Genomic DNA, 15,520 nt, shown 5'->3' with positions numbered 1-15,520 from the left:
ACAGGCTTTATCAACCTGAGGATAGTAATATCCCAGACTTTTACCTAGAGTTCATTACATTTCTAGCAAGATGACAAATAACAATGAACATCGAGCTTTCATTTTTCCAGCCAAGAATTTAAATCCCTCCTGAAGACCTATTTCCACAGCACCTACAAGAAACTAGCTGAAAAAGTCATCTACTTATCTTCTTCTTTTCTCTGTGGTGAACTGCAGGGACTAAACCTGGGAACAACTGCAGGGCAGGGAAAGAGGAAAGGCAAGAGCTGATTATGGAGGAAGAACGGGAATTTAGTGTATTTAACTTTTAAAATATATACAAAATTAGAATCCATAACAAACGTGTAACTAATATGACATGCACTTATCATCTCCCTGACCACTTTGCTTGTCTGCTGTATACCTCTCCACTGCCCTTCTTCTGTCTCTGTCTTTTAAACTGTGCATTGTTCAGGGCAGAGACTATGTCTTCCATTGTGTTTGGCAAGTGCCTGGCACATTCTGAGCACTGCTAAAATTTAGCTAATAATAATACATCCCATTATCCATAGGGAACTCCAACAAGGCATCTATGAGCAAGAAGCAACAGCAAAGGCAAAAGGTCAGAGAGACACACAGAGGATGGCAGAGGAGCAATAGCCAGTGCAGCAGAAAATGACACAATGTGACATCTGAGTAATTTAGTTTTCACCATTCCTCAGCATGTTTGGATATTGCTCTCAGGCTCTGACCTTCAGTAAGTTGTGACTATAGCAGAAAAATAGCTCAGGCCAGGGTTCCATAGCACATACATCAAGAGGACATACCTGGAAGTCATCATATAATTTGATTTGCAACCAACATAAAATAGCCACAACTAAAGTTATGTCCTCACTCCATCTAGTGCCAGTCCGAATCCCAGAGGAATCCTGGCTTTTGTAACAGCTGTAATCTTTTCAATGTGCATGCAGAGGGCCAAATTCTGCCCTCAGTCACGCTTCAAGACAATAGGCCAACCCCGTCTCTGGGGTAAGGCCACTGAAGTCAGTGGAGATACCCTATGGGTGAATTTTTCCCAATACGGTTGCACAGGTCATACCGAGAACAGATTTTGGCCCATAATGGTATTTTTAAAAATAACCAAATTAATATATTTACTTTAATAACAATAAACATTTTTGCCTGCTATTCACTGTCTGGGCAGAACTCTAATGGGTTTAAAAGGAAATCTCAATGCCAAATTCAGCATGGCAATCTGGTGGAATAGGTACAGAACAGGTGTAAATCACTTAGTAAAACAGGATAAGTGGTAATACTGGAACTTTCCCTGTTTAGCTGGGGTGGGGGGATTCTTTACCTCCTGGTAGTAGCTTATTCTACTACACGCCTCTGGCACCTGAGACTTACATCACATTGTTTTTCATGCACACTGAATGCCAAATCGGTGCACACTATCCTACTTTACCATTTACATCTGTTTTATAACCAACTTATGGCTGACATGAAATGTCAACCACCATTTGTTTGGCTGCTCAATCTGACTCCCTGAATGCAGCTTCTGCGAAGCCACTCCAGGCTAAGTACTCACTAGGTTCCCAATTGGTCTTTATTTTAGAAGTTTGAAGTACTTGAAGCTGCCCACTTCAGCCCTAATTAACAACATTCTCAAGTGCTGTTATTTTTCTCCTCACAGCTGCCAGATGGAGCAGTGCAGATTACTCTCTGCCTCATCATTTGAGTGTATATTTTTTTTAAAAGCATCTGTTGCCATAGTGTACTTCTTCCTTCCCCTTTGATCTCAGCACATTTACCCCATTTGATCCTAACACATAATAACCAAGTGTAATGAATGCTGCCTTCCTTCTGAGTTTCAGATACTACTACTGGGCCATTTCACTGTTTTCGTTATGTGCTTATTTTTATTAAAAATATATCTCATAACAATTAACTAACAGGCCAGTGTAGCAGGTCGGTCTGAAACACAGCTGGCCTAGTGGTCAGGCTGTTGCTCCACAGTTCTTTTCAATCTCTCTGTTCTGGAGGGCCTCAGCCCCCCTTCCTTTTCCTGCAGGGTTCTGTCATGACAGAGGGAGGATGGGAGCAAGGTAGGAGACCCGGGCCCTCCCACTCCACTGGGTCCAGAACCAGGCCCTAAAAGAGTATTTCAGTGCCCGGACCACTTGTTGGTCCACTCTTTTAGAGAATTGTGTAATGAATTGTGTTACTCAAACATACAGCTAACAGAATGTTACTAACCATTAGGAAAGGGATAGATAATAAATCAGAAAATACCATAATGACACTACATACATCCATGGTATGTCCACACCTTGAATGCTGTGTGCAGTATTCAACACCCCATCTTATAAAAAATATATTAGAAATGGAAAAGGTAAAAAGAAGGGCAATACAAATTGTTAGGGACATGGAACAGCTTCCATATGGGGAGAAATTAAAAAGACTGGGACTGTTCAGCTTGGAAAAGAGACAACTAAGTAGTGTATGATACAGGTCTATAAAGTCATGAAAAGGTGGAGAGAAAGTGAATAAAGAAGGGTTATTTACCCCTTCACATAACACAAGACTTAGGGGTCACCTGATGAAATTAATAGCAATTAAGTTTATAAAACACAAAAAGAAATTCTTCTTCACACAACACTCAGTCAACCTGTGGAACTTCTTGTCATGGGATATTGTGAAGGCCAAAAGTATAACTGGGATCAAAAAAATAATTAGATATTTTCATGGAGGATCAGTGGCTATTAGCCAAGATGGTCAGGGACACATCTGGTTGGGTGTCACTAAACTACCATCTACCAGAAGCTAGGACTGGATGACGGGATGGATCACTCAATAATTGCTGTGTTCTGTTCATTCCCTTTGAAGCATCTGGCACTGGCCACTGCCAGAAGACTGGATACTGGGATAGATGGACCAATAATCTGACCCAGTATGGCTGTTCTTATATACTGAATGTTAGAAAAATTAATATTATTTATAGTACTATAAGAAAATATAATGGAATGTTTGCTTTTTTATGCCTCTCTGCTGCTGCAGCATTTCAGAACTTAGCGGAAACAGCTTCAGGGCTGCGTACTATAGGCAACTGGTCTGTGTATCTGAACTATAAAATAGCACGGTGAAGCAGAGTGTCAAGAGGAAGTTGTTAGCTCCAGGTATATTTCCCTCCCTCTCAACAAGACAAGCTAAAAAGTAAAAACCCAAGGATACATAAATAGACCAATAAGAATAAACAACTGCTGTAAGACAAGAACAACTGGATGGAGCCAGTGGGGTTGATAGCAGAGAAGAGATGGGTTGGAAATCAGACAGATAAAAGTAAGTTTTAGCAGGATAGGGAAAAATGAGAAGGTTACTCACCTTGCAGTAACTGAGGTTCTTCGAGATGTGTGTCCCTGTGGGTGCTCCACTCCAGGTGACGGTGCATCCCAGCACCGTTGATCAGAGATCTTTGGTAGCAGTGCCTGGTTGGGATGCACGCGCTCAACTGCTGTCTTGCAGCCTCGTTAGAGTCTGCCTAAGCATGCGTGTCCCACACCCCCCTCAGTTCCTTTTCTACTGTACAGATGTCAGAATAATACTCCAAAGTAGGGGGGGGAGTGGAGCACCTACAGGGACACGCATCTCGAAGAACCTCAGTTCCTGCAAGGTGAGTAACCTTCTCTTCTTCTTTGAGTGCTGTCCCTGTGGGTGCTCCACTCCAGGTGAATGTGAAGCAGTACCCACTATGGCTGGTGGGACTTTGGGGTTGTGGCAGTGACAACTGTAGACAGTACTGTGTGGCCTACTATGGTGTCTGCCGTAGTATCCTGTGTGATAGCGTAATGTTTGGCAAATGTGTGGTCAGATGTCCATGTGGCCACCTTGCAGATGTCAGTAATAGGTACGTTATGGAGGAAGGCAACAGATGTTGACATCGCCCACATTGTGATCCACTTGGAAAGGTGTTGCTTAGAGATAACCGCACCCTTCGATCTCTCGGTAGTGGAGACAAATAGCCAAGGGGATTTACAAAATGGTTTAGTCCTGTCTAGATAAAAGACAGTTGCCTGTCTGATGTCGAGGGTATGTAGTGCCACTTCGTGCGGAGTCTTATGAGGTTTGGGATAGAATGCAGGTAAGTATATTGGTTAGTTAAGGTGGAAGGTTGACACCACCTTAGGGAGAAATTTAGGGTGGGGTCACAAGGTAACTTTGTCTTTAGAGAAGGTTATGTACAGAGGGTAGGCCATCAGAGCTCTTATTTCCCCTGCTCTTCTTGCTGATGTTATGGCAACCAAGAAAGCTACCTTCATAGACACATGGAGAAGGGATGAGGTAGCTAAGGGCTCAAAGGGATGTTTCATAAGACCACAAAGAACTAGGTTGAGATTCCAGGCAGCTCCCAGTAATAATAGCATTGTCTTTAAAACATACATCATAAGAACTAAAAGAAACTGTTTAAGCCTAAATTGAAGTGAATTTCATTTGTCATCCAGAAACCCCAAGCTATACTCCCTACTGGATCTCTTCCTACTGGGCAGGAGCACCTCTATTTGGGGCATGGTCACAGGCTGTAGCAGTTTAGCCTGCCAGCGGATAACGTTCCACTCCTCTGGCCTCTCCTTGGTTCCCAACTCCAAAGGGTGAAGCGTCCTGATCACTGCTGGCCTCACAAGTACTGCAGTTGCTCTTCCCACAGCTCCAGGCATCTGCCTCACTTCCTGGCACATCCTGTAGCTCCTTTCCCCCTCTCCTCACCTGGGCTGCCAGTGCCCTTTTAAACTGTCCCTCCACCTGCAGCATGCCCTGCAGCTGCTCTGGGGTGGGGGCTACCCCACCCAGTACTGCTCCAGGGCTTGCTCTGGTTTAGCTTGGGGTCTGTAAATCCCATCACAGTCAGATTGTTAACAGATGCTGTCATAAATATAAAGGGACGGGTAAACACCTTTAAAACCTCTCCTGGCCAGAGGAAAAACCCTTTCACCTGTAAAGGGTTAAGAAGCTAGGATAACCTCACTGGCACCTGACCAAAATGACCAATGAGGAGCCAAGATACTTTCAAAAGCTGGAGGGAGAGAGAAACAAAGCATTGGTCTGTGTGATGCTTTTGCCAGAGACAGAACAGGAATGGAGCCTTAGAACTTAGTAAGTAAGTAAGCTAGCTAGATATGTGTTAGATTATGATTTCTTTAAATGGCTGAGAAAATAAGGACAGGTTTCAGAGGAACAGCTGTGTTAGTCTGTATTCGTAAAAAGAAAAGGAGTATTTGTGGCACCTTAGAGACTAACCAATTTATTTGAGCATGAGCTTTCGTGAGCTACAGCATCTGATGAAGTGAGCTGTAGCTCACGAAAGCTCATGCTCAAATAAATTGGTTAGTCTCTAAGGTGCCACAAGTACTCCTTTTCTTTTTTTGAGAAAATAAGCTGTGCTGAATAGAATGGATATTCCTGTCTTTGTGTCTTTTTGTAACTTAAGGTTTTGCCTAGAGGGATTCTGTATGTTTTGAATCTAATTACCCTGTAAGGTATTTACCATCCTGATTTTACAGAGGTGATTCTTTTTTACTGTTTCTTCTATTAAAATTCTTCTTGTAAGAACTGAATGTTTTTTTTCATTGTTCTTAAGATCCAAGGGTTTGGGTCTGTGGTCACCTATGCAAATTGGGGAGGAGTTTTATCAAACCTTCCCCAGGAAGTGGGGTGCAAGGGTTGGGAGAATTTTGGGGGGAAAGACGTTTCCAAACAACGCTTTCTCAAAAATAAACCCGGTCAGACGTTTGGTGGTGGCAGTGGAAGTCCAAGGACAAAAGGTAAAATAGTTTGTACCTTGGGGAAGTTTTAACCTAAGCTGGTAAAAGTATGCTTAGGAGGTTTTCATGCAGGTCCCCACATCTGTACCCTAGAGTTCAGAGTGGAGAAGTAACCTTGACAGCTGCATACAAAACTAAGTGCACACTTTCAGGAGTCTGGTCTTATGTTTTTCTGTAGATGGACCCTACCAAAAAAAATTCCAGCACCCCTTAAGTTTGGGGACATCTATACAGTGATGCTAACATTGCTGCTGCTGTCCATAGACACTAAAAGAGTAATATTTAGCACTTATGACTGACAATCAAACTGCTTCAGGAACATAGGAACTGCCAGACTGGATCAGACCCAAGATCCTTCTAGTCCAGAATCCCATCTCCAACAGTGGCCAGAAGCAGATGCTTCAATGGAAAGTGTGAAAACCCTGCAGTAGACAGATGTTGGATAATCTGCCTCCCTCCATAGATCTGCTCCTGATCCTTAATACTTAGAGACTGGCTTATTTATATAAAAGCGTTACAATATTCTCCCATTCTAATATCTTGCTAGCTTTTTTTTGCCACATTGAGCAGCGTTCTTCACTGAGTTATCTACAGTAATATCCAGGTAATACCAAAGTTGATGTAGTAAATTTATAACCCTATAAGGTATATAAGTAGTTTACATTTTTTCTCCCAATATTCATTATTTTGTATTTATCAACCCTGAATTTCATTTGCCATAATGTTGCCCATTCATCTAGCTTGGGTAGGTCTCTCTGAAGTGCCTCTCCCCCTTCTAGATTATTAATAAATGTATTAAATAACACGAGACCTAGTACAGAATCTTAAGGCACCTGCTGTTAACCTTTTGCCATGATAAAATTGACCATTTAATCCTACTCTTTGCTTTCTGTCTCCTAGCCAGTTTTTGATCCAAGCCAATACTCTGCCTCTCACATCATTAGTTTATTCAATAGCCTCCTCTGCAGGACCTTTTGGAAGTCCAAATAAATTATGTCAAACAGTGCTCTTTTATCCACTACTTTATTAACACATTTAGAGAACTATAAGAGATTAGTGAGACATAGTTTTACTTTGCATAAAACTTGCATTATCTCATGATCTTCCAGGAGTTTTGTTGTTTTATTTCTAATTAGTGTTTCAACCAATGGGCCAGGTGCAAACCAATGGGCCAAGTGCAGATGTAAAGCATACTGGTTTATAATTCCCAAATCAACCCTAGAAACTTTTTTAAGTCTAGGAACAATATTTGCTACTCTCCGGTTCTCTGGAACATTTAGATGAGTGATTGGATATCTGTATTAGTAATTAAGCCTCTTCATATTTCTCCTAGATATACCACCTGCGCCTGGTGACTTACTCCTTTTGAAATTATCAATTCTCTCCTGTACTACTTCTTCTGACACTTCAGTTTCCAAGAGTAACTCATCTTTATTATCAGAAAAGTGCAGGTCTTCAGCAGGTATCTCCCCAACATCCTCTGTGGTGAAGACTGATGCAAAGAAATTGTTTAGTTTCTCGGTCATGTCCTTGCCTTCCTTAATTATTCCGTAGCCTCTGAAGATTCCAGTGGGCCCACAGGTGGAACTTCTAATTTCCTTCTTACATATTGCCCACTATAATTTATGCTCTTGCTTCACTAGGGTCAGATTTCCAAATTTTGAAGGATTACTGCTTGGCTTGAATTGCCTCTCAACTTTTGCCATTTAGCCATATTGATTTACTCCTTGCCTTCATTGTTCCCTTTTTGTTCAGCATTACACATGCTTTGTGAGACTCTATTATTGTTTCCTCAAGTACTATCCATGCCACTTCTACTTCCCTTACTTTTAACTTTAGGGCCTATTAGACTAGCCTCATTAAATGAAATCTCCTTTTCTGAAGTTTAGTCAATTGTCACCTTTTTGGTTCCCTACCTCTTGGTTCCCTTGGATGGTCAACCTAATTACATTGTGGTCACTATTACTCAGTGGCTCAGCTACTATAAAATTAGCTCCTGTGTTACTTATGATTGTCAAGAATAGCTTCTCCTCTTATGTGCTCTAGAAATTGCTGTTCCAATAAGTGAACACTTAAAGTATTGAGAAATTGTTTCTCTAAATTTTGTCCCATTCTGCCGTTTGACTATTTTACAGGTGGGTAGTTGAAGTCCCCCATTATTGCCATTTTATTAGATTTTGCTGCCTCATTGGTTTCTTTCAACATTGTGCACTCAACTTCTATTTCTTGAACTGGAGGCCAATAGTATAACCCTACTAATATATTCACATTCTCATCACTTAGGACTTGTTTCCATTGTGACGGGGCAAGGCCAGATGGCTATAGAAAAGTAGTGAGAAACAGGTATGTTAGCCCCAGGCTAAACAAATCCCTGTTACCATGGTAACCAAATGGCAGTTGCTCCAGGTTAATCAAGACATCTGGGGCCAATTAAGATCCTTCCAGAAAGCAGTGGAGACAGCTAGGTTGATTGGGACACCTGAAGCCAATCAGGGGCTGGCTGAACCAGTTAAAAGCCTCCCACTTAGTCGGGCAGGGGGCGGGGGAGGGCGTGTGTCAGGAGCTGTAGAAGGGAGCCATGCTGCTGGAGAAACAGAGCAGTACAAACCTTATCAGGCACAAGAAAGGAGGCTCTGAGGTAAGGGTGACAGATATTGAGGAAGTGGGGGCTGCTGTGGGGAAGTGGCCCAGGGAATTGTACTTGTCCTGTTTCCAAAAAGTCAGCTACCAAGAGCTGCTACCATCAGGGTCCCTGGGCTGGAGCCTGGAGTAGAGGGCGGGCCCAGGCTCCCCCCTTCCCTCCCTGACTAATCACTGAGACTGGGAGACAACAGAGACTGTGTGAGGAGGGTTGCTTCTTCTCACCTCCCTTGCTGGCTTGTGATGAAAATGGCTCCGTAGGCTGTGACCTTTCTCTCTAGAGAGAGAAGGGCTATGTGGAGGGTCACAGTGAGCCTTTGAGGCTAGCGTAATCCGTCAGGAAGCCCTGAGACAAGGTCGGAGCTTTGTCACACCATATAGTTTCAACAGTGTGGTTCTCTCCACTCACAATAGTTATCTCATTAGATTCTATGAAATCCTTTACATACAACACTAATCCCCACCTCTTTGGTGTACTTTACCTTTCTCATATAGTTTGTAAACAGGTAGTACAGTTTTTTTGTTGAATTTTGCCATTCCACCAAGTTTCTAATGCCTGTTATATCAAGGTACATTGGAAGATATTCTAAATCACCTATTTTTGCTTTGAAGAGATCGTGGCCAGCTGCAGCATGGTGGGTGAAAGGGTAGGACATATGGGGCCTGAGTCACTGTCCCAAATCTTCCCATGTGCCTCTCTGGTGGTGCAAAGACTATGGAATCTGGATTACCAACCCTGTTGGGAAATCCCTTGTATGGGGAAGTCTCCAGGGGATATAGATCCAGCTCCTTCCCCATTCTTCCCCAAACCTTCAGAGCAGAGAGCATATCAGGTTAGGAAATGGAAGGGGCTCCTTGCCCCCTCTGACCCAGCACATACAGACACAGTCTGGCCCTCAGAAAGTAACTTGAATCTGTTGATCCAATTCCCAACAATATGAAGTTGAGGGGAAAAAAGTTAGGGAGCAGAATATTATGTGTAATTTGAACCACATTGAGGGCCCAAACTCAAATCTGTCAGGCAAATAGTGGGAAGCGAAAGTTATAAGTATGGACCTGGCTGCTGGAAACACTAGAGCAAATGAAGGAGGATGGGAACTGTCATTCAGCAAGCCTGTGCAATTAGAGATTATAGTTGTCTCCCTTAGTCAGGCGGCAGGGCAAGGAGAAGGGAAGAAAAGGGTGAAAGTTTGGCTCAGTAACACAAACATTATTAATTACAAAGCTGTGAGACCAGCGACATCACTTGCCTTTCAAGGGGACATGGCAAACTATTTAAATGTATGTGGTATAAAAGTAAAAGCAAACAACATTACGTTAACAAATCGGTCAGATATGCATGGAAGGATTAGAATAAAAATAATAAAATAACCCCCAGACCTGCCCAGCAGTGTCACAACAAACATGCTAACATGGGGGTAAATCTGAGTTTGTGACTCTCACACAGTCCTAAGAGGAAGGAGTGTCTTGTATGACTCCACAATGAGCTGTGCATTGTTGTCTTCCCTTTCCATAGAGGGTCCCTGGTTCCAATGAAGCTCCCCTTGATAAGAAAGGGAAATATCACAGACCAAACATGCTTCTCAGAAAACCCAGAAGATTCTGTGCCATTTTAGGATCTGATCCTGAGCCCAATGCAGTCAGTGGCAAAGCTCCCACTGAATTCAATAGGCTCAGGATCAGACCTCTAGTGCAGGGGTTGCCAACCTGAGCCTGAGAAGGAGCCAGAACTTACCAATGTACATTGCCAAAGAGCCACAGTAGTATGTCAGAAGGCACAGTAATATGCCATATGGCAGAGCAAGGGGTTGAGCAGTGAGCACCTCCCAGCACATTGGAAAGTTGGCGCCTGTAGCTTCAGCCCCAGAAGTCGGTGCCTATACAAGGTGCCACATATTAACTTCTGAAGAGCCGCATGTGGCTCTGGAGCCACAGGTTGGCCACCCCTGCTCTCGTGGATTAGAGGATTATTCCTAGGTACCCTATGAGACTGCTGTACTCAGCCGCCCATAATGAATGCCTACACTTATTGTCACAATTCTAACTTAATGAGAAAATGGAAACTAATATCAGTCACTTTCTTACAAGCATGTCTAGTACATGACATGCAGCATTCTTCATTTCTCCTATCATCTAGCTACCATAAGTAATTAGCTTCATTATTGACAATTCAAAGGTGCCACTCTTTTCCCACCACCACATATCCTCATAGAAAGGGGATGATATTGACATATATTTCTTTGAATCACCTGGTGGATGTGAAGCTTCTATGACAACAGAGAAGAGTATGCATATCTCCACTGAATGCATTTTACAAGTCATGAAAAAAAAGAAAAATTATTACTAGCACTGGCAAGATATGAAACCCATAAGTCATTATACTGCAATATTTAAACCATTTAATTCCTGTTGGTTAATAAAATACCATGACTCCACATCAAATTCAAGTGAAATTTGACAAATTTACCATATTCAGGTAAGCTGGTTTTGAATAAATTAGTGCTGATTTTTTTTCAAGCATACTTCTGCCAATTAAGCAAACACTATCAAGAATGTGCATACTTTACAGCCTTATTCCTAAGGATATTTACTTGTTTTTCACAAAGGTCCCTAAGACACATGTTTTACATTTCCTCTTATTTATTGGTCTTTATTTCTTTCTTTAATTCTTCATATAGGTTTTATTGTTACCTCTACACCCCCAAAATTCAGCTTTGAGTTATATATATATTTTTACCCTTGTTTTGCTGCTACAGAATGCCATTTTCTTTGCATGCTTTTGTCATTTATTTTAAAAGACACTTTTTCTTATTTGGCCAAAAAATATTGAAATTGTAGTTTACAAATTTGTTCCTATCCCATATCCTGTTGGTTTAAATCTTGTCACTACACTTTGCCTGTATTCATATCCCCTTTATCCTTCTGGTTTATGAATTTTCAGACATGTGACAATTATTATCTGGAGGCAGATAGAGAAGTGATATACTGTGCTCAGCACTGTGCCAAGTGAAGTTTACAAACAAAAGGTAATGTATCTTAGACCAGAGATAATACACTATGTTAAGTACAACACCAAAATATGCTGAATACAAATAAGCAGCACTTTTTACGCAAATATATACAAATACATAGCCTCCCAAATGAGACAGAATACCTAGGAATATTGGGCTAAAGTCACATTTGTATAGATACACTTGCAAATCACACCTCCTGGTCTCAAGTCTGGCTCTGTGCCCCAGGAGAAGATTCACTGAGGAAGCATATACCATGATGCTACCATTTACATTCCTCTTGGTTTTCTGCCAATGAGTGCATGGTTGCAATATCCACTGGGGGAGAGGAAGTCCATATCATATGGAGCTAGGATATGCTGAATCAAATATTCCTCCTATTACCCTGACTGCACCGTCTTTGCCAGCCAGCTCTGCTCACATTTGTTGGCTGTTTGCAAGCCGCCTGGCAGAAGGGAAGTTGTGACCCATTAGTCTTATCAAAACTTTCCCATGGCCAACATTTCACTGCTGGGGGCCCCATGTCTTGGGTATGCTAGCAGAATCCAACCTAGACCTGGACTGAGTCTAACCCATTACCTGTAAAATATTGGCTGATCTGTTAACTAGGGCTGTCAAGCGATGCAAAAAAATGTGATTAATCGCATAATTTAAAAAATTAATCACTGTTAAACAATAATAAAATACCATTTATTTAAACATTTTTGGATGTTTTCTACATTTTCATATATATTGATTTCAACTACAACACTGAATACAAAGTATATAGTGCTCACTTTATATTTATTTTTATTACAAATAGTTACAAAACAAAATAAATTGTATTTTTCAATTCATCTCATACAAGTACTGTAGTGCAATCTCTTTATCATGAAAATTGAACTTACAAATATAGAATTATTTACAAAAAAACTGTATTCAAAAATAAAACAAAGTCCACTCAGTCCTACTTCTTGTTGAGCCAATCGTCCAGACAAACAAGTTTGTTTACCTTTGCAGCAGATAATGCTCCCCACTTCTTGTTTACAATGTCACCTGAAAATGAGAACAGGCATTCGCATGGCACTGTTGTAGCCAGCATTGCAAGATATTTATGAGCAGGTGTGCTAAAGATTTATAGTTCCTTCATGTTTCAACCACCATTCCAGAGGACATGCATCCATGCTGATGACAGGTTCTGCTCAATAACAATCCAAAGCAGTGCTGACCGACACATGTTTATTTTCATCATCTGAGTCAGATGACACCAGGAGAAGGTTGATTTTCTTTTTTGGTGGTTCAGGTTCTGTAGTTTCTGCATCAGAGTGCTGCTCTTTTAAGACTTCTGAAAGCATGCTCCACACCTTGTCCCTCTCAGATTTCAGAAGACACTTTAGATTCTTAATCCTTGGGTCGAGTGCTATACCTATCTGTCATAAATATAAAGGGAAGGGTAAACACCTTTAAATCCCTCCTGGCCAGAGGAAAAACCCTTTCACCTGTAAAGGGTTAAGAAGCTAAGACAACCTCGCTGGCACCTGACCAAAATGACCAATGAGGAGACAAGATACTTTCAAAGCTGGAGGGGGAGAAAACAAAGGGTTCTCTCTGTCTGTGTTGTCTTTTGCCAGGACCAGATCAGGAATGCAGGTCAGAACTCCTGTAAAGGGTTAATAAGCAATCTAGTTAGATATCCGTTAGATTCTGTTTTGTTTAAATGGCTGATAAAATAAATTGTGCTCAATGGAATGTATATTCCTGTTTTTGTGTCTTTTTGTAACTTAAGGTTTTGCCTAGGGGGATTCTCTATGTTTTGAATCTGATTACCTTGAAAGGTATTTACCATCCTGATTTTGCAGAAGTGATTCTTTTACTTTTTCTCTAATTAAAATTCTTCTTTTAAGAACCTGATTGCTTTTTCCTTGTTCTTAAGATCCAAGGGTTTGGGTCTGTGCTCACCTATGCAAATTGGTGAGGATTTTTATCAAGCCTTCCCCAGGAAAGGGGGTGTAGGGGTTGGGGGCATTTTGGGGAGAAAGACATTTCCAAGTGGGCTCTTTCCCTGTTATATTTGTTAGAAGCTTGGTGGTGGCAGCAATAAAGTCCAGGGACAAAAGTTAAAATAGTTTGTACCTTGGGGAAGTTTTAACCTAAGCTGGTAAAAATAAGCTTAGGAGGTTTTTCATGCAGGTCCCCTCATCTGTACCCTAGAGTTCAGAGTGGGGAAGGAACCTTGACACTATCTTTAGAAATCTCAGATGGGTACCGTCTTTACATTTTGTCAAATCTGCAGTGAAAGTTCTCTTAAAACGAACAACATGTGCTAGGGCATCATCCGAGACTGCTATAACATGAATTATATGGTAGAATATGGGTAAAACAGAGCAGGAGACATACAATTCTCCTCCAAGGAGTTTAGTTACAAATTTAATTAACATACTATTTTTTTATCAAGCGTCATCAGCATGGAAGCCTGTCCTCTGGAATGGTGGCCAAAGCATGAAGGGGCATACAAATGTTTAGCATATCTGGCAAGGAAATACCTTGCAATGCCAGCTACAAAAGTGCCACGCCTGTTCTTACTTTCTAGTGACATTGTAAATAAGCGGGCAGCATTATCTCCCATAAAGGTAAGCAAACTTGTTTGTCTTGGCGGTTGGCTGAACAAAGAAGTTGGACTGAGTGGGCTTATAGGCACTAAAGTTTTACATTGTTTTGTTTTTGAGTGCAGTTACATAACAAAAAAAATCTACATTTTTGGGTTGCACTTTCATGATAAAGATGCTGCACTGTACTACTGGTATGAGGTGAAAAAAATATTTAATACATTTCAATTGGTATTCTATTGTTTAACCATGCAATGAAAACTGCGATTAATCGCGACTAATATTTTTGACTTAATCGTGTGAGTTAACTGTGATTAATCGACAGCCCTAGTTTTAACCAACATAGGTGTTTCCTGTCTTGTGTGAAGTTTTCCTTTATCATTTTTGAGAAGTGCTAAAGTGCCCGCCCTCTTTTATTAACCACTACTTTTAAACCTTTAAGGCATAAAACTGAATATGAATGGTGTTAACTCACCAATCCAATAAAACAGCAGCTGATAAAAAATCCCTGTAAAAACCGACACATAGCTCATTCTTCTTGCAAGTTTGCCTGCAGCTTATAAAAACGAAAGTGACACTGGCATTTTTTCATAAATCCTCAGAAAAGGCCGGGATACAGCCTATCTATCAGAAAACCATCAAGCTAGATTTTCAAGTCAGGCTAAAATGATCCCAAATGAGCAGATTACTTAAAACTATATTACCCATCAAGAAAGTTTTTGTATTGAACTACCTTAGCTTTATACCCCAAAGCTAAATGCTGAAAAATAGGAAGCTATGTCCTCAATTTGACTCCCCTTACCTTTAATGTCCATATGCATTCCTGCTGCAGCATTAATCAGCTTTGCATTTATAATAAGGCCTATCTTGTTTATCAGGCTACACAATATGCACATAGCCTTTTTTAGTCTACCTGCACATTATGGACCAAATCTTCAAAGCTGGGGTACAGCTAATGCCCCCAAAAAGCCACATATTTAGATGAGTCAAGGGGCATTTGCACACACTCAAAAAGACAGTTAGGTGTGCAGTTACCTGATCTGTATACACAAGTACCTCTTCATTTCGTGGGTGGAATAGGCAAGCATGACTTTGGGGGCCCATCAGTTGTACCAGCTTTAAAAATGAGGCGCCACATGGAATAAAGCTGTTAAAGTCACTCCAAGATTAACGTGTAAATTTCTGAATTTTAAAACCAGCAATTTTCACATTCACACAAAACACACATTCATTGTGGGCCTTTCAGAAATGCTCAGCATTGGCCAAACTCTGCTCCCATTGACATTAAGGGGAATTTCAACATTGACTTCAGCGGAAGCAGAGTTATGTCAGGCTAATGTCTTTTGGAACTCCAATCCTACATGTGTAGAGCCTGATCCTGCAAACAGATCTGCACATGCAGATATCATTATTATATGTAGAGTCCCACTGAAGTCTGTTCATAGATTATGTAAAAACATATTTAGTTAGGTTTGCAGTAAATACATTT

General features: G+C 41.1%; 1 protein-coding gene across 9 annotated transcripts in view; it reads right to left on the bottom strand.

The window, feature by feature from the left end:
* The window catches only part of CCDC85A (coiled-coil domain containing 85A), a 187,199-nt gene that overhangs the window by 94,510 nt on the left and 77,169 nt on the right, over nucleotides 1-15,520 (bottom strand). The window contains exon 3 of one of the 9 annotated variants that reach the window (XM_048842822.2): nucleotides 12,367-12,855. The exons of the other annotated variants lie outside the window; for them this stretch is intronic. Coding sequence (XP_048698779.1) covers nucleotides 12,827-12,855 — 29 coding nt within the window. The 3' untranslated portion in view covers nucleotides 12,367-12,826. Of the gene's footprint in view, nucleotides 1-12,366; nucleotides 12,856-15,520 lie in introns of those variants that run through there. 9 annotated transcript variants of the gene reach the window in all.

Source organism: Caretta caretta, chromosome 3 (genome assembly GCF_965140235.1).
Source record: "Caretta caretta isolate rCarCar2 chromosome 3, rCarCar1.hap1, whole genome shotgun sequence".
In the NCBI taxonomy this organism is placed as follows: Eukaryota; Metazoa; Chordata; order Testudines; family Cheloniidae; genus Caretta; species Caretta caretta.
The sequence above is the reverse complement of the archived record's forward strand: the minus strand, read 5'-3'. Positions and strand labels throughout refer to the sequence as shown.